The sequence below is a fragment of the Echiichthys vipera genome, assembly GCF_963691815.1.
Source record: "Echiichthys vipera genome assembly, chromosome: 22".
NCBI classification, from domain to species: Eukaryota; Metazoa; Chordata; class Actinopteri; order Perciformes; family Trachinidae; genus Echiichthys; species Echiichthys vipera.
In genome coordinates, this window is record NC_139847.1 from 15,199,141 (window position 1) to 15,222,193 (window position 23,053).

Genomic DNA, 23,053 nt, shown 5'->3' on the forward strand with positions numbered 1-23,053 from the left:
TGAACAACATTAACACAGGGAAGCATAAAATATAAGAATAACAGGAAGAGTATATACAATATATTTAAATGTTTAAATTTACACTGAGGCACAGAGGAAACATATTACTATTACACATTGTGATTGTGATTATGCACAGAGGGCTATGAGATAAAATATATAATGTGACAAGTAAAGGATTAAAAAAGTTACATTTCAAATGTTTTTGGCATTTTAATTTTAAAGTTTAATTATTAATTCACAATATGAAATATTGAGCGAATCTAATTGTAATTTTACTATGATTTTTTGGGGCATTTTTAAGCTTTTTCTAAGAAAAATGAAAGATTGACATTTGTGTTTTTATATTGAGCTTTTGTCTGTGCTCATGTGTTTATGTGCTCTTTTAATGCCATCAACTTGACAGGGACTGCAGGTGGAACTTAGCCTGTGTGGCTAAATCTGCCATATTTACTATTCAATTCAATTCAATTCAATTTTATTTATAGTGCCAATCATAACAACAGTTATCTCAGGACACTTTACAGACTAGGTATAGACCACACTCTATGACTTATTTATGATTTACATGGACCCAAGTTGGATTCAAATGCTCATGTTAATGAATGTACATTTCATAAATACATTAACATGAACAAATATAAACAAAACAACTGCTTTTTCAAAAAAAAAATGAATTTACGAATAGATATTTTACTAAAAGCAAACCTAATTTAATTTAATTTGTTGTCTATGTTTATATTCTATGTGGTCAAGTCGAGCGCGAAAACGAGATTTCCGACGGTCTTTAAAAGCACCATTCACCGAGGGACACCAAAAAAGCGTCTGTGCAGAAATAAGATAAAACTGCGACTGCTGAAGCAACGCAATTAAGTTGTTGTAGTTGCCAAACAACTTTAAAAGTGGAGCCAGGGACCAGCTCGGTTGTGTTCGGGTCGAACTAAACTATTGAGATGATTTACGTCAAGTAAAGCTGGCTAACGTTGGCTCAAACAACAACAAACTAAAGGTGGCAACAGCGGGAAAGTTTGAAAACTGCTGTCGCCACTTAGCTTTAGCTGTTAAGGTGACCCAACATTAGCCCGGAACATCCAAAAATGGTACGTATCTGTATCTTATTTTCATTTAAAGTCAACGTTAGAGCCGGCCTCAAGCTAGTTTATTAGTGCGTCAATGCTAGTTAGCATAATGAATTAGCACAAGTGGTTTTCTTATTTGTTTTTGATTGAAAAGATTCAGCATTACTCTTTACATTCTTACATGTTCCAGAGTTATACTCCAGAACAAAAAAGTATGTCTAAATGTAGATACAGTAACAACATAAATGCGTTGTTAGGTGTCTTTTATCTGTTTTTGATTGAAAATATTCTGCATTGCTCTTTACATTCTTCCATGTTCCAGAGTTATACACCATAATAGAAATAGTAAGTTTATACGCCTTCCCACTCCTTTTGGGATATGTAAACATAATTTATATTTTTTTTTTCAGTTTACTCTGTTATTGTACATTTATTTTCCTTTTCTTTATGACCGTCTATGTTAATTTAGTTTTTTTTTTTCACAAATTCGAAATAAACTATCTAAACTAAAAACTAAAAAAAGTATTTCTAAATGTAGATTCAGTAATAACATGCATGCATTGTTAGGTGTGTACCGTTAATAGTGTAGAGACATGCCTGTAACTTGTGCACACTGGCTGTTTTGCTCTGTCACGCACAGCAGAGGAACATGACGCTGAGGTGTGTGAGCCACCGGCGGGTCAGGCAGCTCTTCCATAACAAGTTCATCGTGGTGCTGGGAGACTCCAGTGAGTGATCCCTGCACTGTAACCCAGCACATTCACTCCAGCACTGCACTGGAGCACAGTTTGAGCTACTCTATTCTTCTACATTTACATATTTGTTTGGTCACTTTAGTTACTTCACAGATTCAGATTATCAATGCAAACTATTCTCAGCAAATAGAATAGATTCAGCCACACAGCAGTCTATAAAATAATTAAAAATAGCCCCAATAAAAAGTAACTAATAAGTATAATCCACTTATATGTTCTGAAACAGGCACTGCTGCATAAAGAGTATTTTTTGTTTTGTAAGTGCAGTGTTTCCCCTGCCATTATATTAAGGGGGTGCCCCGCCCCACTTGAAAGTCAAGTTCATTTTATTTACTTGTATTTTCTGAATAGTGTCAGATCCCAACAGGAGTCGATTAAGGATCCCTTTCCTATGGAATAGCTCTATACCTTTACCTTTTAGTAAACAAACTAAACAGCCTTATGTTATTTATCTTATTTACACGACTGCATGTGAATTCTGTCTACATGGTTGGTGTTTCCAATTCTCAGAAAGCCTTGGAGATTCACGTGTTCAAAGATCGTTTGTGACATTGTTTGGGAAGATGCTCTACTACTAACGGGACAATTGCATTGTGGCTCTGATTATTGCTTATATAATTGTGATCCTTCTGTCTGGTGATTTTTAACACTGATTATCCATGTGGGGCGTGACCTTTCAATATGAACCTAACCATTACATTGTCTGATTAATCACTGACTGGCACGCTAAAAAAAAAGAACATTCAGGCAATCCGCTACAGTGTGTTGAAAACACATGAAAACCATGATTCCTTTGTTTCTTTTTGTTTGTCATTGAACCCCCCACCCCCCACGCTGGGGGAAACACTGAAGTCCATTTTGATGCGTATACGTTTGTACTTTTACTCAAGGGACATTTTGAATGCAGGACTTTTACTTGTAACAGAGTATTTCTACATGCCGTATGGCTACTTTTATTTAAGTAGAAGCTCTGAGTACTTTTTCCACCGCTAATGTAACATTACCTTTCAAAATAGTCTTTGAAAAGGACATTTTTCAGTTGTTAAATGCTATGGTTGACTGTGCATTTGCCAACGGTCTCAAAAATAATAGTAAGCACCCTTTTTTTGGGGGGTTGGCTTGTTTGTGAGCAAGTGTCAGTTTTGTGCACTAACTTACCACGTTTAATGCTCCCTGTATGTCCCCCTCAGTTCAGAGGTCTGTGTACAAGGACCTTGTCCTACTGCTGCAGAAGGACAACTATCTCAGTTTACAACAACTCAAGACCAGGGCAAGTAATGTGCAACATTTACCATGTTTACAAACTGTTTAAAAGAAGCTGACATGTGAAGAAACTGCACATTTGCTGTTTATTTGTTGCCATTATAAGCTGTGATAGCAAAAGGGTCGACTTAGCAACATTACTCCAGTTAAACTTGGAACTTTTATCTATTTTGACTTGTTTTTTTTAAGATAAACTATATTCAAAGTTCTGTATTTCTCCCTACGTAGGCAGCTTGTTGCCCTTCTCATTTGTTCCTGTTGTTCTCACTCGTGTTTTCCTCCTCCAGGGTGAGATGAGCTTTGAGCTGGACTGCCTGGTGGAAGGAGGTTGTCTAAGTCCAATGCACAACGGAAAGGGCTACCGAGAGGTTCGGCAGTTTCAGTCGGCACACCACCTGGTCCGCTTCTACTTTGTGACACGCATCTACTCACACTACATGGAGAGCATCCTTGAAGACTTCCGCCAGGGCTTGAAACCAGATGTAGTCGTTCTCAACTCCTGCGTGTGGGATATTTCAAGGTAGCACTTATCTATCTTTGCGTATGTACGTTTTGAATATTTATATGTAGAAAAGGGTGTTTCTCATATGATCATGCTGGACTTGGAGACATAACCATACAATTATCTGAGCACGTGTGGCTGTTGCTCAGTGACAGAGTGGGTCCTCCATTCAAGAAATTGGCGGTTCGATCCCCAGCTCCCCCGGGCCGCATGTCGAAGTGTCCTTGGGCAAGACAATGAACCCTGAATTGCTTCGCGTGGGTGTGTGAATGCGGTGTGAATGGTTAGATTAGATCAGGTTGGAATGAAAACCTGCAGCCACAGCGGCCCTTTACTGGATCACTTTGACACCCCTGGATTAGACGGAATGTAGATGTCCACTGCTATCTGAATGAATGTCTGTGTGAATGGGTGAATGTGACAAGTGTTAAGTCTTGAGTCCGAAGTCTAGAAAGGCGCTATATAATTCTATTTACCATATGGTTCGACTGGCGAACTCAACTCTCATATCATATCATATGAATTGGCTGGAGATGTGTTTTGGAATGGCAATAAAACATTTTGAAATTTCCAAAAGGGTCGTTGAGGTCAAGTGATCCATTCTCTGTATCTTTTTCGATGCTACGAAAGAAAAGGAGAATCCATTGCATACAAATACATTTTTTCCCCCACCAACCTTCACACCGTTGACACTTGCTTTTCTTCCCTGTTGTTTCATCATGGTTGTAGATGTTTTTCTTTATAGCAGCACTACTTTCGATACAATCAATGTGAATTATAGATAGATAGATAGATAATCCATAATGGTGTAAGGCATCAGTGACAGTGCTCAGCATGAATGTAAAAAGTTAGCTTGAACCACTAGAGGCACAAAGCTTGTTCCCTGGTGTAAGGCCTCCCGGTTTGTGCATGGTGAATTTGTTCATACGTAGGTGTCTGTGTTGGGTTTTGTAGGTACAACGGCAAATGGCCTGATGACTACAAAGACAATCTAAAAAAGTTATTTTATGAGCTGAAAAAGATTCTGCCAGAGGAAACCCTGGTCGTATGGAACCTCACCATGCCCTTAGGAGACTGCATCAAAGGGGGTTTCCTGGTGCCCGAGGTACGACATCGTCAAACATCTGCATCGTAACTATACATGGAAATTTGGTGCGTTTGGTTCAAATTGAATATTTCCTTTTAATACCCTACTGAGAATTCCCATTTAGACACGACATCAGTGGTGTGTAATCACCAGAGGTGTACATTCATTCAGTCCCGTGAAAGGACACAGTGAACAAACTGTTAAACAGAAGTTCCAGTAGAAGAACTCAAGAAAAGGACATTGATTTTATTGATAATGTATTTATTTTTACTTGATCTCTTGCCACACCTTCAGTCAAACCTGTGTGCTTATAGTGAAACTGGGATTATAGATGTAGTTAATACAACTACTACTTTTCCTGATGAAGGTTAAGATCTTTCTCTGTATTTCCCCTGCACTGCTGCTCTTCTAGCCTTCAAACATTATCTCCTCTCCATCTCTCACCTCAGATTGAACACAAGGTTCCCCAGCTGCGTTATGATGTGATCGAAGCTAACTTCTACAGCGGGACTCTGGCTAACGCCTATGGGATGGATGTGTTGGACCTCCACTTCCACTTCCGATTGTCTCTGCAACATCGTACGAATGACGGCGTCCACTGGAACGCCCTCGCCCACCGCAAGATGAGCTTTCTGCTGTTCCAGCATTGTGCACAGGCCTGGGGTGTTATCGTGCCCTGCCCACTCACCACTTTTGGTGAGGAGGAATACTACCCCACACACACACACACACTCTCTCTCCCTCCATACTGTTTGTACTCCAGAAAACTTCAGATATAGATGTTACTGCGTTATTTTTAGTATTTTTTTAAGGAATTTATTTGATTTTAGATTAGCTTGACATGAGTTTGTGCTTTTTGTAGAACACACTGAGGTTTCTGCTCAGCGGCGAGCGACTGGAAATAGAACCAAACCTGCAGGTAAGACACCAGATGATAACCAAAGAAAATAGACCAAGTAAATATGGGTAGAATAAATTACAAAGACCCATGATGTTCCCAGATGAATCCACCATGGATATCCATGGATATTGGGACGTGTGTTTGGGTTTGTCACCTGTTAAATTGTACACATGATGTCAAATACAATGACTTTCCATCTACAGGCAAATGTAGTAAAATAGAAGTTTTCATTTTTAACATGGCACCCAATTACATGAAATCAGTATTTTTGCGCAATATTAAAAAAAAACCTCCATGTTTAAATGACTCTTGTGGACAGTAAATGTAGTGTATCACAACAATGCCCGGTGGAATATGAAACTCCCTGTTGAATGTTGGCTTTGCTCTTCATTTGACATTTAGGTTAGGTTTTAAAATTAAATGGCATATACTATTAGAACATAAATGTCAAACATAAAGGTCCTTAAAACATGTGAGCGAATTACCAGCATTTTAGTGCAAATCGAATCTCTTTTTGTCAGCTAATGCATGTCTTCAAATACATACAGGTTTTGATTTTTGTGTTTTTTTGCCAATATAATTCGCTCTATCTTTTTGACACGTTTTTGGAATAATACAATAACAATACTAAGTATACAAACTAATGAGGTCACATTCAAATGTTCATTTATAATGTGCTGTGATTGTAGAACACGCCCTGGTCATTTCAAGCATTAACAGTTAAATGTCAGGTTCTTGTGCATCAAGTCATTTCAAAAAACGGTAGCATCCAGACGTACCATTCTCCCTAAATGGAAACGCGTTTTTTCCACCAACTCACAACAGTTGGATACGTGACATTTTTCAACGTCTACGGCTAGAGAAATTAAGGTTTTCACAGAAAGGATCTTTGACAGCATTCCACAAAACTTGGGACCCACTGCTGGCTCTTATTAGTTATAGTCGTACTATTACCCCTGGTTATGCTGAGGGCACTTCCTAATACCTGGAGGGAGAGACCCCCATCCCTTTTTTTTTCTTTTGGAGTTACTTTAATTATTTTTACTGTTATCTACAGTTTTTGCTCTGTTTTCTTTCAATGTCAGTCAATCATCTACTGACGTTATTTAATAACCTAGCTGTTTACCGTCTGACTTGGGTTGTTGGGAGGGATAGTGGGAGTTATGTTGGGGTTTTTTCTTCTTCTCTTTCATCTTAAAGCAGATGCACTGACGTATTATACTGTTGTAATTTTTCCTTTCCATCTGTCTGCAAAAACTCAAACTCAAACAAAAAAAAGACGTGTTTATTTTTCCTTCCACCCCCGCCTCCCGTGTCTCTTTTTTACAGAACATCCTCTATCCAGGACATATTACAGCGGCAACATGGAGTTTGCCAGTGATTCCCTCCCTCCTGATTTCTTGAACTTTGAGAGGCCACTGCCGCCTAACTATGGTCCTGTGAGAAGACCACGCAGAGATGGTAAGTTGGTATGATGATATAAATGTGTCAGTGAACAAAGGGATAATGCATTTCCCAACAAGCAGACCACCTGACCAAGGTATCTGTTGGTCATCCGATCTAGGTATTGGATGTGTCTTTGAGCTGCCATGTCTGCCCTGGAGCCTATTAACACGGCCTGTATGTTCTGCAGATTACTACAGGCATCCCCCCCGTCCTGATCCCAGGCATCCCTCCCGTCCTGATCCCAGGCATCCCCACCGTCCTGACCCCAGGCATCCCCACCATCCTGACCCCAGGCATCCCCACCGTCCTGATCCCAGGCACCACCATCAGGACATGATGAGAAGTCATCACGCCAGACACCACTATGCTCCACACCCCTATCACAGACCTGATCAGTACAACCGGCACCATGACTGGTACTACTGAGGCAGAAAGTTTTTTACCAGATTCACATATGATCAAGTTCCACTTATCGAACTAATCTACCACATCAACTGCATCCTCTCTGTTGTGTTTGACCACCTTCCTATTTGTTCAAACAGAGGAGTGGCAGTGAAGTGACTACAGTGACTGATCCAAGTGGCTCAGTTCACTTCTTTTTAAATAATGGATACATGTTGGTCTTTCTTATATTGTAAATCAATAGTTTTTAAGTTGTTTTATTTTCATGTTTGGATGTTTTCAGGATTTGTTCTATTAAAGTTGATTCTAAGATTGGACTGTTTTTAACTTGTTTTAATTATTAGTTAATAATCCTTCTCCATGTCCCACACAGATCAAGTATGGCGTAAAGATGTAGTTTTAGGCCTTAAAACACTTTGATGAGCATTTGTGTGGAAATAAGTGAGGTTTTCAATCAGAGGTGGTAGAGAAACTGCCCGGCGCTCCCTTTGCCCAAGCCAGTAATGATGATTCTAAATTGATCAAGATGAGCTTTCAGCTATCAAAGTAGGGTTGGTTTATTTCCCCGTTTTGATTTTATAGTTTAAATTGGACCAGGTGGCCTTGATTGTGGTACTTAACAAAAACAAACGTGGTGGTTATATCAAACTTGACACAATGCATCTTGTTTTTAAAGAAGAATTTGAAAATGTAAAAGGGTTGTCGGGGCATAAAATCAACTGTTCCTTCAAATCAAGACTCCATAGTCTAACAATGGCATAGCAGTCAGTGAAAAACAAAATCAAAAATGTAATCCTATTGTGACCTTAAAATCCAGACTCAAATTGTGAACCCAAGATTAAAGTGATTACCTTGGCCTGACTATGTACAGTAGAGCTAGCATGTAATTGCATAATGAACATACAATTAATACACAAGAATATTTGAGTTTGTTTTAGCTTCTGTGGCTGCAGCCGAGGATCTCGGAGCATCAGGATTGAAGATTCACTAAGAGCTGCTGGATTATGTGAGATGTGGACCTTCATATTAGACTGTAAACTTGGGTGCAGCTCATTTCTGTCAGATTACAGATGACATAAAGGTATAATAGTTCTTGAGTTAAAGATGACATTGACACATTTCTTGCTCTGAAGTGAATTGTTTGCTTTTATTGTCTGAATTACTACAAATATAAAAGATACAAAGGGGTGAAAATACAGTTAGAGTGACTTAACTTTCCCCTTTTCCCACAAAGAGTTGGTCGTTTTTATGGTATAAATTGGTGCATAAAAACTGTCAGTTAAAACATGACACCTTCATGTGACTTCAGAAATCAAATCCATTTGGACTAAATTCAAAACAGTTATACGTTAATATAAAGTCACTACTGTGCCTCATTAGTGCTATAGTCTTAACTTTGCAAATATTGGTTAGAATTTCCTGAGAAATGTAAAAAGCAAAAGGGATAAATAGAGGAGAATGTCGAAGTGAAGAGGAAGCTGGAACGACAAAGAAAATCTTTTCTACATGTACTGCCAATCCTGGTTGTGGACCAATGGCATGCTGTCTCAGGCCATGAGGAGGCGGTGCACTTTGTGCAGCTGCTGCTGTGATAAGATGAGGCGGTGGACTTGTTCTTGTCCACGGGTGCATGGAATGGCAACACGACCTACAAACACCGTTCCTCCCTGCTTCTCTTCCTTGGCCTAGGAAACAACAATACAAAAGTATTGAAATAATCCGACTAGAAAAGTTCAAACTGTTAAATAGTTTGTGTGTGTGTGTGTGTGTGTGTGTGTGTGTGTGATGGTTTTACCTTAACAAAAGAGGAGACTGGGAAGGTGGCAAAGTCAGAGGAAGCCTTAGCTCCAGACTGACTGGAGACTACATGTTCAGCTACTTCTTCCTGAAACCGAAAAAGGATCCACGTGTTTGGTTTTGTGTTATCGACATGTTGAGGAGAACGGACGCAATTCTGAACTCACCTTGAGTTTGTCCAGAGCATCGCTGAGGTTCTGCAGTTGAGCGGTCTGCTCCAGCAGCTGGGCGCCAGCACTGACTGGATGAACCACAGGAGGGGAAAGACAGAACAATTAACCAGGACACAGCTGAAAGCAGCGACAAATGCACACAGGAGAGGAGAGTCTCACGCACCTGCTGTCTTCCCGGTGATGTCCACCACTTTAATCTTAGAACTCAGCTTGAGCAGGTTTGACAACATCTGGTCGGTCCTGCGATAGATGCCTGTGTTTTGTCCATCTGGGGCCACGGAGCTTTCTTTGGATGCTGTTGGTAGTTTGGGAGGGCAGAGTGGAGGCAAGGAAGCCAGCTGGGCTCTCATCTTCTCCGCCTGGAAGTAAGATATACTCTATAGTCAACACTACCAGACTTTTAGACAGCTGGCATACTAGCACAATATAGTTATACTAACTCCCAACACCAGCGTACCTTGAGTCTGTTGTTTTCATTCTTGAGGTGTTTAATGCCCAATCTCTGGGCTTCGACCTGCTGCCGGAGGAGAGGGGAGTCCACCACCTGTATTGGTCCTGCCAGGGGTGGAGGCAAACCTGCAAGAGAGAGAGGGAGAGTGGTGAGAGACATTCAATCACTATGAGAGCCCGTGCTTCTCCTTTGACAGAGGTGTCTTTTACCTCCTGCAGATCCCTGAACAATAGAGGCAATTCCAGAGGCGGGCGTGGCTCTCAGGCCTTCGATGGTCATCTTTGATTGGTTATTAATACGTTGTTTGAGATCGGCCTTCTCCGCCTCCAGCTGGTCGATGTCAGCCTGCAGAGCATCCATCGTCTCCTCGAACTCCCTGAAGACGAGGAGAAAGGAAGGTGAGCGAGCAGGAAAATAAAAAGCACGTTAAAATGTTTTCATTTCTTCTGTGTGCTTCTTCGTGGTTCGTACTTTTCTTTCTTCTTCAGCAGGGCGAGGTTCTCGTCCAGTTTGGTCTGGATCTTCTCCACCCGTTCGTCTGCGTCTTTGGTGGAGGTGTCCAGCTTCTTCTCCAACAGGCTCAGACGGACGTTGGCCTCACTCAGCTCCTCACCCTGGAAAAAAAAAGAGGTAGAGCCACGTCAGGTACGCCTGTTCTGGTTCTGATTCCATTTCAAACTGTCAGTCCTCAACGGAACACTTCACTTCACAGAGAAGGGTTGATTGATTTTTGTTGGAGGTGTGTGATTGAGTGCGTCACCTTGATCTTGAGGGACTTCTTGACCTCCTTGATGACCGTCTCTCTGTCTTCTAGTTTAACTCCTAGACCCTCAGCGTCAGTCATCTCAGCCCTGACGGTGGACGCTCTCGTCTCTACTGGAGGAGTCTGAGGACATGATCATATGGTAAGACGTGGCAGAGATTTTCTTCTATTTCAATGTTTGAATGATGCGACTGATCAGTGAGAACGAGTTAAGGTATACAGTTACCTTGCCCTGTGGTTTGTCAGCATCGTACTCTCCTTCCTGCATGGCTGTAGCCATCTTGTTCATGGTAATGATGACGGAGCTGCAGGACTGACGCAGACACTCTGGGCCATTCAGTCCGTGAGAGCCATACACCTAAGAGGAAAGAGAGTAGATTTAGAGAATACAATAACACAACTGCAACCTGAAGCCAACCACCAATGTCTACTTGTCCCAAAACAACACCACTCAGAACGCAGGACATAGTGTTCTTAAAAAAATCTTCAACATGAATCAGTATTTGTAAATGTGTATCATGGTTTACTTGATTTCTAGTCTAGTGTTGAAAGTGCCTGGTAATCCAAAAAACAAACCAAACTACCTGCTCCACAGCCTTGCAGGCGATATCCTCCAGTTTGAGAGCATTGAGTCCCTCCTGTTCTGCCAGCGGAGCGACCATCTGAGCTCCGGCTGCAGCCACCTCCTGCAGCACAGCCACCACGCGAGTCTGCTGGCGCCTGCACTCCGTCAGCAACTCCGACACCTCCCAGATGAGACATGACACGTCAGTCAACTATACACTGTGGATCAATTACTTGTGTGTGTCTGTGTTAGTGGGTCAATGATAATTATATTAACGGTACAGTACGACAAAAAGGAAACTCCTGGGTTGCTCTTGTCAAACCCACTTTGAGCTCTAGTTTCACACGGACATTTACTTCGTTTCAGTTCCTCGTCTTGTTTGTTTCTGTATCCCATACCTGTGGTCCAAAATTAAGGGCAGCGGGTACTCCGACTACATCTGTTCCAGGCATGCGACGGCGGATCTTTTTGCAGAACTGTTTGATATCAGAACAGGACGTGTCCAGGTCCTTTAGAAGCACAGCGAGGCCAGAGCTCTCCTGACCGGCTGCCAGGAACGCACGCAGGCGAGCTACCTCCACTCCCATGCAGTCCAGTGCACCCTGGGTAAACTGCAGGTGAGAGAGTGGGATTCATGATGTTAGGAAACCCTATTGCTATTGTCTCATTTTGCTTTACTTTGCTCATCATAGGAATAATGGTCTTTTTTTTCTTCCTAGAGGGCAAAAAGCTTCTCTGATCTAGGAGTCGAACATTGAAGTACCTTAATGTGGTCAGCCAGCTGCACTGTGCAGTCTTCAGTGTGATCTGCCAGATGGACGCTGTAAAGTTGCTGTAAAGTAGAAATGAGAAACTTTATGAAAAACTTTATTCAATTAAAATGACATGTGTGTTTAAAAGGTTCAGTGTGTAGGATTTAGTGGCATCTGGTGGTGAGGTTGCAGGTTGCAACCAACTGAAACTTCTTCTGTGTGCTAAGCTAGTAGGAAAACATTGACTACGGTGGCCAAAGTAAAAACGTGAACGGCTGCATCTAGTGTTGGTTTGTCCATTCTGGGCTACTGTAGAAATATGGTAGAGAGGAACCGCTTGCTCAATAACAAATCCTACTATGGCAAAGTCATAACCTGCCATACTCTTGGCTAGTTCGCTTTGCCTTTGATAGTTTGGTTGGTTAGGCTAAGGCATGGTGAGTGAAACTGGTTAAGGTTAGAGCAAGAATATCAGCGTAAACCAATCAGAGGCAGCGCAGGTAAATTCAAAGGCAGAGTAGGACGGGGTAATGACTTCGACATAATAGGGGGAAAACATATCATAACCCACTCTGTATGTAGATAAAGGTCGTGTCCTCAGGTGATTATACACTAATGAAAATATAGTTCTCAATATCATATTCCATTTCTGCCAATAGATCCCCTAAATCCCACAGACTAGACCTTTAATTGTCAATTTCACTGAGCAGACAGGGATACACATATACATCAGAAGATCTTAACAATTCATGATGAGAAAAAAAGATGGCACTCGTATCTTTCAGGGTGCACTGTGAATCCACAAGAATGATCGACCATGTGTGTTCGGAAGAGGGGTACCTGATAATACTTGATGGCCTTGGTCAGAGGTTCCACCTGAACAGTCTCATCCAGCTGATCTTTATGCAGCAGGTCGATGAAATAATCCAGAGAGCGCTCATGGAAACTCATCTCAGTGTAGAGTGTACCCATGCGCTTAAAAACCTCCACGCTGCAGGTATTCAGAGCCCTAGAATCAGAGTAGAGAGGAGGGAAATACATCGACAAATTGTTACTGAATTAGGTTAACCGCATAACAGCAACAGATTATAATTATTCCAGAGAAATTGTATTGTAAACTATTTACACTCTTACACTATTGCCAGCAGTGTGGACACGCTTGTTAAAAAAGTCTGCTAATAATGCCATATTTTATTTCTAGCACATCAGTAATGAAGCTGCAGAGCTTACTGTTCATATTTGTGCAGAGTGGCCTGCAGCAGGCTGAGTGAGTAGACCAGTCCTGAGGCAAAACTGCGCTGTTCTCCTGGAGGCCCTCTGAGCCCCGCCCCCTGGGCCATGTTCCCATTCAAGTCAAACTTCTCCTGTGCCTGTTTACTGATCAGCTCAGCCTACCAGGTATAAGGACACACACATACTGAATTATAGAAACAAACTAGGCACAGCAAAAATAATTTACGAGCGATCAGATTTCAAGAAGATGTTTGTAAGCATCTGTCCACCTTGCAAATGAGCCTGGGGATGAGCAGAAGGACCAGAATACAGTCGTGGTCTCCACCGTGACGGAGGAAGGAGTCCGGCATGAAGGAGGTGAGGAGGGATACCTGTCTGTTTGACTGAGCCACTTCCATTTTCCTCAGCTCCATCTCAATGGCCTGGAAACACACATCATAAGCAAATGTAGTCAAAGGTGTAAAAAAAAACTGGTGCTCGGAATCTTCAATAGTTTCTCTGGGAAGAGAGCTACAGTGGGTACAAGCTGTGAGTGTATTGAGAGGGCGGCCCAGAGAAAGCAACTGATCGATTATCAAAATGGTTGGCGATTAATTTAGTAGTTGGCAAGTTATCAATTAATCGACTAATCGTTACAGCTCTACATGGTAGACAACAATTCATGACGAACAATTTTGAACACTAAAAAATGTACACCTTGCAAGGATTTTCAGCATTTACAAATATTTTATATATTCCTGAAAGTAGAATAAGCCACTAGAAACCTGTAAATACATTTTAAAGGCACACAGTGAAACCGCCACAACCTTAAAAAAATACCTTGATGCAAATGTTTAGTCATATGACCCAGCACTATGTCAAACTGGTAATCTCATCATTCCTGCCACAATAACACCTGAGGGTTTCCTACCTTGGCATAAGCCTTGGTCTCTGCAAACTTAATCTTGAAGTCAAACAGCTCAGCAGGCGGTTGCTGAACTTGTTCAGTATTTGCATTCTGCTGGCTGATCAGCTCTCTGTTGGCCTCCTGGTGCATAAGGAAAAAGCACATACAGTGTCAGGGCATCCTCATCCAGTGTATATCCTCTGATTACGTCCTTGCTTCCTCCTCTCCACCCACCTGTAGGCTGGCGGTCAGATCTCTGTATTTGCTGATGGTCTGCTGGTAATCAGCGACGGTCTCCTGAGCAGCCTCCACTCTTTTTTCAGCCTCTCTGACCTTTGCTCCGCTCAGGTCCACCTGCTCCCTCAGCTCCATTTCCGTCTCCCGGGCGTTCTCCTGGAGCTCGTCGTTCATCTCGTTGATGGACTCCTGTTGTTACAGTAAAAAGTCAGAGGTCAGTGATAAATATCACATTTTTATCTTATTCTACTTCTCTTTGGTCGTAATTTTCCTATACCATAATGTTGTTGTTTATGACCTCAGTCAAACATTCAGTGGTTTTAATACTCAAGATAGGAATCTTAATTGAAGTTGTACAGACCAAATCAGTGACAGTCTCTCTCAGCTCTCTGACTTTCTCCTCCAGGTCGAGGTTCCTCTCTGTCAGGGTCTCCACCATCTCCTCTGACCCCAGAGCAGCATCCACCTGGTACCAACACACAAGCATATATGTACAGTAAAATGCAGAGATGGCAAATAAACAAGAAAAGTCCTTGTTTCTTTTAAATGTACTGTACTCAGCCTAAACTTTTTCTATGAACAACTATATTGTTTTTCACTGTAGTGTAACCCCAGAAAGCAGCATCAGAACATTTCCTCTCTCTTATCGTATTCCTCTGCTATTTTTGCATCTTTCAGACTTCACCTGCTCCTTCAGCTCATCGATAGTGGCCTCCGCCTGCTTGACCTCGTCCTGCAGTTTTTCCTTCTGAGTCCTCAGAGTCTCCAGTTCAGAGTTCTTCTTCTCCATCTGCTTCTGCAGCTTCACATGCTCCTGCTTCTCTGAAGTAGACAGGTCACGCATTCTGATGAGGAAAAGGAAAATCAAAATTAGTTTTTTTTTTTTTTATTGGGTGCAGACCACAATGTTGACAACAAAAACTGCCCACGTTCTCTTTCCAGGTCTCCTCTTGGGAAGTTTCAACAAGCATTTTCTTTGTTATTTATACTTGAATCAAAAGCAGCATTTTAGACATTTGACTGACCGAACCAACGCCTCCTTTAGTCTGCCATTCTGCTCCTCCAGCTGCTTGACATGGTAACTTGAGGCGGCTCCATCTGAGCCTGAAGGAGTAAAAGAAAAGCAATACAGTGAGGGACAGCAGTGCATAAATAAAGAAGATGACACCTAAGAGGTATAGACGACAAACCCTTTTCTGAAATCTCATGTCTAAGGATCTCCAGGTCCATGGAGAGCTCCTCCACTTTCTCTTTTAGTGTGTCCACCTCCACTTGCAGCGACTCCGCCCGCTCTTCAGCCATCTCTTTGTCCAGCGTGGCCATCTCTATGGCGTCTGCCGTGTCGGACATCTCCTCCATGTAGCGATCCTTGCCCTCCTGTGCCTCACGGGCATCCTGGGAGGAGGAGGAGGAGGTACGAAATAAAACTATGAAGAGCATGTAGAGCCTCTTCTTTCATTCTTACAGGCTTGGAAAATATCAATCATTTAATACCCTACAAATTAGTACTGATTTAATCTTTGTCACAACATATTGTAAATACTGATAATGTTATAATTCAGCCTTGTGACTAATTATTAGAACTTAAGATTTCTGTGGACCTTCTTGGCCTCTTTGAGTTGTTTCTGCAGATCAGCCTGTTGCTCCTGCATTTTTGTCTTCCACTCCTGAAGCTGCTCCAGCTGGATCTTGTATTTCTCGAGCTCCTTCAGCTTGGCTTTGTCCTCTGTGCGCTTCATCTTCAGTGTTTCCAGCTTCTCCTCCAGGTCCTTGACCTGAGCTCGCATTGATTCCTCCTCCTGAGATGGATGGATGGGTAGAGGGGAGAAACCAGAGGGCGCGTTAAACCTGCTGCCTTTAGCTAATTTAAAGATTTAACCGCGCAACATTTATGTCTCAAGATTTTTACATTAAGGCAGTCAAGAACCATAAAAACATTGTCCCACATATAAAACAGAATAAGGAGATTATTGTACATTTAGCTGCAAATTAATGTGCAAATAATTAGTTTAACCTCTTCATTCACCACCTCAACAAGAACCTACCATTAACACTAAAGCCCGATGAAGACAGATTAATCCATTACCCCCAAACAGAATGGTGGAATTGAGTATTTTTTTAATTTAGTGAAACCATGCATCATCATCACCACATCATTCACCATGAGGAAACTAAAAGAACCAAACTTCAAATATAATTTGCCCACTGATGAGTTTGTTAGTGAACTCGTGCCAGCATGCATGTAGCCATTAGAAAACTCTACCTGCTTGGAAATGGCAGGTTCCACCTGGACATGAAATGGGACAAAATGCCAGATATAATGGAAAAATGGAAAGAAAATGATGGAGATGTGACATAATGACGAAGCTGGAACAACTTAAAAAACTGATCAATCTTCTTTGCTGTTGATATTATCATGAAATAAAAACATGGATTGTGATTATGGGGCTTTATGGGCATATTCTTACAGTTGTGCAGACATTAAAATTGGCTCTTCTAATTGTCACAGCGACCCACCTTGCTAGGAGTAGCCGGAACCGGGGCTGCGGCTGCTGCAGGCGACACACTGGGCTGAGGCATAACGGGAGCCCCCAGTGCACCCTGGTGGGAGGACAGGCCCGCCTCACTGACATCACCAGACAGAGAGGACGACAAGCTCTCGCGAGACGCCTGTTGACCAAGGCAGGTATGAGAGAAGATAAGGGAAGAGACAGAGGGAGGGAACATGGCATGGTGTTAATTGTCAGTGAACAATCCAATCAACAAAACGAGAGCTTCTCCCACATGAGCCCAGTAGAAGAGTGAATATCCAGTTTTACATGCTGTGATGCTAGAGTTATCTTGTGATCATTTCTATGCTAAAACACAATAATCTTCCTGACTTCATGCATGTTCCAAGACCAAACAGTTCACCTCCCAGTGTCCCTCACAAGGGATGCTGTTCAAGTTCACACAGACACCACATTGAGTTCATTTATCCGGTAGAGCCCTGCACCTGTGCACCGAAGGACAACAGATCACCCGTTTTCAGTGACAGAACGAATCACCACTCCCAGTGAAGTAAGGGGTGAGGTACCCTGATATGACAGAGCGTACCATACGCGGCAGGCCGGAGCGTCTGGTGGGACGTATCAATAGGGAAGGGAGGGAGATGGCAGGCGTGAGACGACCCGAAGTGTTCAACTGCCAGAGTGTTTTTATACAGATGGTGTTAGAGTTTTTGTAAAACTCAGCTGCAAAGTTAGCTTGATGTTACAGAACAAAACCTTGTTCAAATTCATACATATATAATAACCAAGTTAGTTGTACAACCATTATGCTCATGACGTGAACAAGTGCAGATAAGTAAGTTTGAAAATGAAAAAAAAAAAAACATTGTGCAGACATAATCATCAGACAAATCTTACAATTATTAGATACTCGCTGATTTTTTTTACATTCTGGTCATAGTTTTAAGGGACATGTAAAGTACTACATAATTACAGTAAATCATTTCCAATGCAATGCAACATTTTTAAAGGATAAATGACATGTACATTCAACACAAATGACATCATACTAACACCTTAATCACCTTCTGCCACTAAAATTCTGTGAAATAAGAAAGGTGTTTTCTTCATTCTATTACTTCATGTAGAAATCAGCTCAAACGGGCCAATAGAGTGAAAGCTTTCAAATGTTATTTGTTATCAAACAGGACCTTCATTAGAGGCAAGAATCTCATTTCATCCTGGTTGTCTTCTCTACTGTAGTTTGAGAATGAGCATGTACTTTTTATCATACAACACAAAAATGCATGGCCTTTGGAAAGATTTTAAACATTTGAAGCTGTGCCCTTGATTTAATTTGCCCAAGCACCCACAGAAAAAAAAAGATTAAGCCAACTAAATTTCTGTTCTCCTCCCCTGTCTGCAGTAGAAGAGCTCACCTTGGCAGAGCGGCGGGTAGAGGACTGGAGGAGAGGAAGAGGTGAGTTGCAGGAAGAGGGATGGACACACGCACGCACACACACACACACACATATGCGCACACACATCCAGTGGTGAAGCAAGATAAGAGATTAGCAGCACATCAGAAGCATACCCATTGTTAGTATAAATCCATTGACCATAGCTTTGTCGGCTGCATGCACCATTTAACACCATTTTAAAAGAGTTATTCTTGATGACTCGAGTCGTAGATTCAGAATAAAATGTGAACTCATGCAGCGGTGTTAAAATTGGCAAAATGTCATTGAATTATCAGGCCAAAAAGGAATGACACAGACATCTTAACTATGGCCTTAAAGCTGCCTTGCCTTCACCAGAATGAAAAATAAAATGACATGAGGAAACAAACAAACAAACAAAATCTGGCGTATAAAATAAAATTTGGCCACAGAAAACCAAGAGAGGTGAAAATGACATCTACCAATGACAAGCGATGTCTTAATGTCCCGTGCAAACACCAACACTTGAAAGGGTCAAATAAATACAAAAGATGAGTTGCCATGTTAGTGAGATTAAAAAGGACCCAGGCAAAAGCAAATGTGCTAAATTGAAATATTTCTACCTTCTTAATGTTCACAGGTGTCTGCAAAAAGGTACAAAAGTCAGAAGTCAACCCAAAGGCTGAGAGGCAAAACAGACGCCCATTTACATTGTGAGGAAAAGAACAAATGGACATTAGGGAACATTTTTTTTTAAAAGCAAAGGGCGAAAGGGTTGATAGTCCCATGACCACTCATTGAAGAGGATTTACTTTCTATACTGCTCCGATTCATCTTGTTCAACACATTTAAACCAACATAACTTCTCTGAAAGGGGCCCAAAATGGCTTAAAGTGTAAGTAATTCACTTAAAAAAAGATGCGAATATATGGTGAAGCCATATTTTACTATTCACAGTACATACACACATCCACAGGAATTCAACTATGTTCGAAGCTAAGTCATGGAAACAACACAAAAAGACAAAACTGACAAGCACTGAGGTGCAATTCAAGGTTGCCTACCTGCTTGGTTGTTCTGGGAGTCTCATGAATGTCTGAAAAAAACAAAAGAATTATGACTTATTATCTACTGTTGTTATTATTAACTTTGAAGTATTGAGAGTCAAACGTATGTTCACACAGCTGTGGTTCACACTCACCTTTTTGCCTGGGTATCTTTGCAGTGCCTGACTCAGGAGTGTCTGGTGAGCTGTCTTCCACCACTTGGAGCTGTACAGAGAGACACAGGTACATGATGACTATTGACAGTTTTCAGACTAATGAAAGTAAACAGGCATTCATCCTTACAGTACATTACACATTCATGCCACTGACCTGGGACTGTCTGACAAATATCCCGTGATTTTCCTCACAGGTGAAGTAGCGTTTCCCCTGCACGGTGCCATCGTTCTTGCCTTTGGCCTCATCCAGTATGACACCCACCCATTTCCCAGAGGCAAAGAGGGTGGCGCCAATATAGGCAACAGTACCACGCTGACCCTTCCCTGTCACCTCCACTATATTGCCAATCTAGCAGAGGAGGAGTAGAGAAAAGAGGTTGACAGACTGTGAGTCATTACACCCTAGTTGCCAGTATTTTTTTCAATTCCATCAATCCATTTTTCTTTCTTGTGTCTGTATTGAAAAGTGACCTACCTTCGGAGGTCTACCACTCTCCACCGTTCCTGCACTGCTCATTTTGCTGATCAGTGGGCTGGTCAGCTGGAGGATTGGATACAGATGGAAGGAAGTAGGGAGAAAAATGAGGAAATGTGGGAAAGATGAAATACAGGAAAGTTTGTAGGTGGGAGAAGGCGAGAGATATGGAAGAAGGCTGTCAAAACTTTTTTAAATACCATGTGTTTCAAAACAATACGTTATCCTAATTTGATAGTATCGAAAGTATAGGGGCTATGAAGAAAAACAGATCTACAGTCAGATCTTCAACCCAAGGCTGCACAGATTAAAAAACCATAAAGAAAATCAACTGTGTTTGTAACTTTTTCTGTATAAACACTATGTGCAGGTTGTTTAAAAAAAAAAAAAAAATTTCTATATTCCTCAGGCATGGTATTATTTTGTGTATTACACTCTTGGTGAAATAGACCAACACTTATTATTTTATGTGTAATAATACTGCCCCATTAAAACCCCTGCTCCAGTCTTATGAATCAAACATATTCCATCTAGGGCTGCCTGTTTCAGTTGACAAAGATTTCTTTAGTAGATTAGCCATTTTTTATGCTTTTTTCATGTTGACAAGAAACTTATGAGCACATCTCTGGTACACAAAATTTAAAGTGGTGCTTTTGCATGTTTTTTTTGTGGAGAACCTTTTACAGATCTGTCCATTAAATCAAGGACTAGATGAGTCAACAAAATCATAGTCGACGAAGAATCCCTTTAATCGAGAACAGCCCCTGCAGAGCCTTAAGGCCACAAAGCACAGAAACACACTCGTGCACCCAGTCATATGTCCTGGACCACAATGAACTTCCTGATAAACAAGTTATACCCCTGGCTCGCTCACACAAAGATGCTTATTCAAGGCAAACTAGGGCTGCGGTAGAGATCCTTTTATGGAGCTGTAGGGACATGTGAATTCACGCCGCCTCACAGCCTTAAACCACAGGTCAGAAAACTGAATAGAAAAGCTTAATCGAAGCATATGATAAAAGCTGAGAAAGAGAGATAGTTGCAAAAAACCTCTAGATTAAATGTTTTTAAGATTACAGGGAAGAAAAAATTTAATGTGGGTTAGTCATAAGGACAGAAATGTTGCCTTCCCTACAGGATATCTAGAGTTACCCAGATTATATTCTTACTTGCTTTATACGACGAGGACCCAATATGCAACCAAGTGAAACCTGCATCCACTGTATGGTGAGTACCACAAACCTTACCATTTATAAAAGCTTAGCCATTCTAATGTTATGACTTCTACTGATTTAATGCATCAAACTGAATGCTGATATACTAAATTAAAATATTATTCAATATGAGTGTTACTCACCCGGGGGGTGTAAGAATGTCGCCTGTTCAAAGCCATAATAACAAGTTAGGACGGTTACACCTCCAGTACAATGATATGGATAAAGTGCTAATTTTCTCTGTTTTCACATCCCTTCCTCGTTTCCAGACAGAGGAGAGGAGAGGAGAATACAAGAGTGTGATTTGAGGGAGGGGTCCTGTCCCTGTGGTGCATCACATAACGTCACAGCTGATTTGAACTGAGAAAGGGAGGGTTTTCTTCCCACTAAAACACATGGCTATTAGCTTCTTTACATGGAGCTTCTTCAATAGTGATGAGATCGATTTGGTGGACTTTGCATATTAGCTATAATTATTAACACTCAGTTGAGATGTAGTCATGGGGATTACTGTGTTTTTCCCCCATCCTTGATCAGAATCAGCTTTAATGGCCAAGAAAGTGTGAACACACACAAGGATCTTGACTCAGGCTTTTTGCCACTCGATTTACATACAGAGAAAAAGACATACAGCTAAAAACAAGGATAACAAAAAACGAACAAAGGTAAAAACAGTCTAACTGCTATGTACAAATATATATAGTATATACTTATAATAGTATATACTTATAATTTACTTATATGTATAGACACAGGACAATGGAATTGTAAACATGATGAACGTGCAATGATGCAGAGTGCAAAGGGTGCTGAGATAAACATGGGATTATTGATGTTACATATATGCTCGTATTATATTTTACAACGTCCTCTTTAACGAACTAACATGTTAATTATTCAACTAGTGAACGTTATCAGCTTGCAAAAGGTGGCTAACTATAGCTAATACTGTTATAGGGCCGGGTGCTAGCTTAATTCAGTCTGTCACAAAAACAATAAACTAAGTAACATTATACCATAAGCAGCCAACAGCATTAAGGGATGCGAAAGGGAGAAATGTCATGAAAGCTTAACGTTAACGTTGATGCTTTGTTAGCCTGAGAAGCGTTGAAAATAATGTTTGACAGCCATAAACAAAATGACCCAACGTTAAGTCAGTTAATTAACACACGCTTCACTGTGCCATCTTTGACATCACAATTGAGTTAACAGCTAGCCAGAGTAGCTTTATAGCTAACGTTGAACCTGGCCAACTCGACATAGCAACAAAGCTAAAGTCAGAAGAAAGTAATTCATAGTTGCCAAGGTAACACGGAATACCTGTCATTTGCAGTGTAACACTGGCTTACCTGGCATACACAGAGATTCCTGTCTTTAAATGTAGCTCCTTGAGGTGTTCATGCACATAAATAAATACCCTCTGTTGTTATTTTTTGGCTACCTAGCTCGGTACCCGGTAGTCTTTTCCGGTTTTTTTTGACAGGTCACTTCCGGTGGCCTGACAGACCAAAGATAAGAGGGGAAATGGCGCCCCTGGTGGCTCCACCCAGACATTAGCTCACTCCCCACCTTAGGGCCCGCTGCACATTTGGGATGGAGAGACCTCTGTTCCTTTTGTCAATGTCCTTTTTTTCTTACAAAGTATTTATGGGAGTTTGCCATCTTCTTTCTTTTGATGACCTAAGGCTGGGGGTGTTGTTCCTTTTATATCCATATACCGTCATTGTTGTTCCACTCATTCAGGAAAAATGCATGTACAGTAAACAAAGAGGTATGGACAAGTTTCAAAAAAGAATAATCTTCAGATTTTTGGAATTTTCACAATTTGACAACTTTATGCACAATTATCTAAAAAATGTCTCTGACTTGGAAAACCCTAAGCCACTGGTTCTCAAACGGTGATACTTGTACCACTGGTGGTA

General features: G+C 41.3%; 2 protein-coding genes across 6 annotated transcripts; one reads left to right on the top strand and one right to left on the bottom strand.

The window, feature by feature from the left end:
- Nucleotides 1-1,728: 1,728 nt before the first annotated feature.
- Nucleotides 1,729-7,459, top strand: fam113 (family with sequence similarity 113; the record flags this gene model as incomplete). Its single annotated transcript, XM_083936940.1, has 8 exons — nucleotides 1,729-1,807; nucleotides 3,025-3,104; nucleotides 3,385-3,617; nucleotides 4,554-4,704; nucleotides 5,136-5,382; nucleotides 5,549-5,605; nucleotides 6,917-7,048; nucleotides 7,221-7,459. 8 exons carry the CDS (start codon nucleotides 1,729-1,731, stop codon nucleotides 7,457-7,459), a joined length of 1,218 nt encoding a protein of 405 aa, XP_083793066.1.
- Nucleotides 7,460-8,582: 1,123 nt separating this feature from the next.
- Nucleotides 8,583-22,587, bottom strand: LOC310963820 (dynactin subunit 1-like). 5 transcript variants are annotated; one of them, XM_083936748.1, is made up of 31 exons: nucleotides 22,481-22,587; nucleotides 19,918-19,983; nucleotides 19,597-19,791; nucleotides 19,422-19,491; nucleotides 19,285-19,316; nucleotides 18,844-18,864; nucleotides 17,389-17,475; nucleotides 16,810-16,962; nucleotides 16,556-16,579; nucleotides 15,894-16,091; nucleotides 15,483-15,687; nucleotides 15,318-15,396; nucleotides 14,978-15,137; nucleotides 14,654-14,758; nucleotides 14,290-14,481; nucleotides 14,080-14,196; nucleotides 13,439-13,591; nucleotides 13,167-13,327; nucleotides 12,777-12,945; nucleotides 11,948-12,016; nucleotides 11,583-11,795; nucleotides 11,204-11,365; nucleotides 10,846-10,977; nucleotides 10,617-10,742; nucleotides 10,328-10,470; nucleotides 10,066-10,232; nucleotides 9,863-9,981; nucleotides 9,569-9,764; nucleotides 9,400-9,473; nucleotides 9,231-9,320; nucleotides 8,583-9,120 (listed from the first exon to the last, which is right to left on the bottom strand). In XM_083936748.1, exons 2-31 carry the CDS (start codon nucleotides 19,957-19,959, stop codon nucleotides 8,983-8,985), a joined length of 3,792 nt encoding a protein of 1,263 aa, XP_083792874.1. In that variant the 5' UTR covers nucleotides 19,960-19,983; nucleotides 22,481-22,587; the 3' UTR covers nucleotides 8,583-8,982. The 5 variants fall into 5 exon arrangements, with proteins under 5 accessions (XP_083792874.1, XP_083792872.1, XP_083792875.1 ...); XM_083936746.1 differs by lacking the exon at nucleotides 22,481-22,587 and adding an exon at nucleotides 21,275-21,333; XM_083936749.1 differs by lacking the exons at nucleotides 17,389-17,475; nucleotides 22,481-22,587 and adding an exon at nucleotides 21,275-21,333.
- Nucleotides 22,588-23,053: the final 466 nt, after the last annotated feature.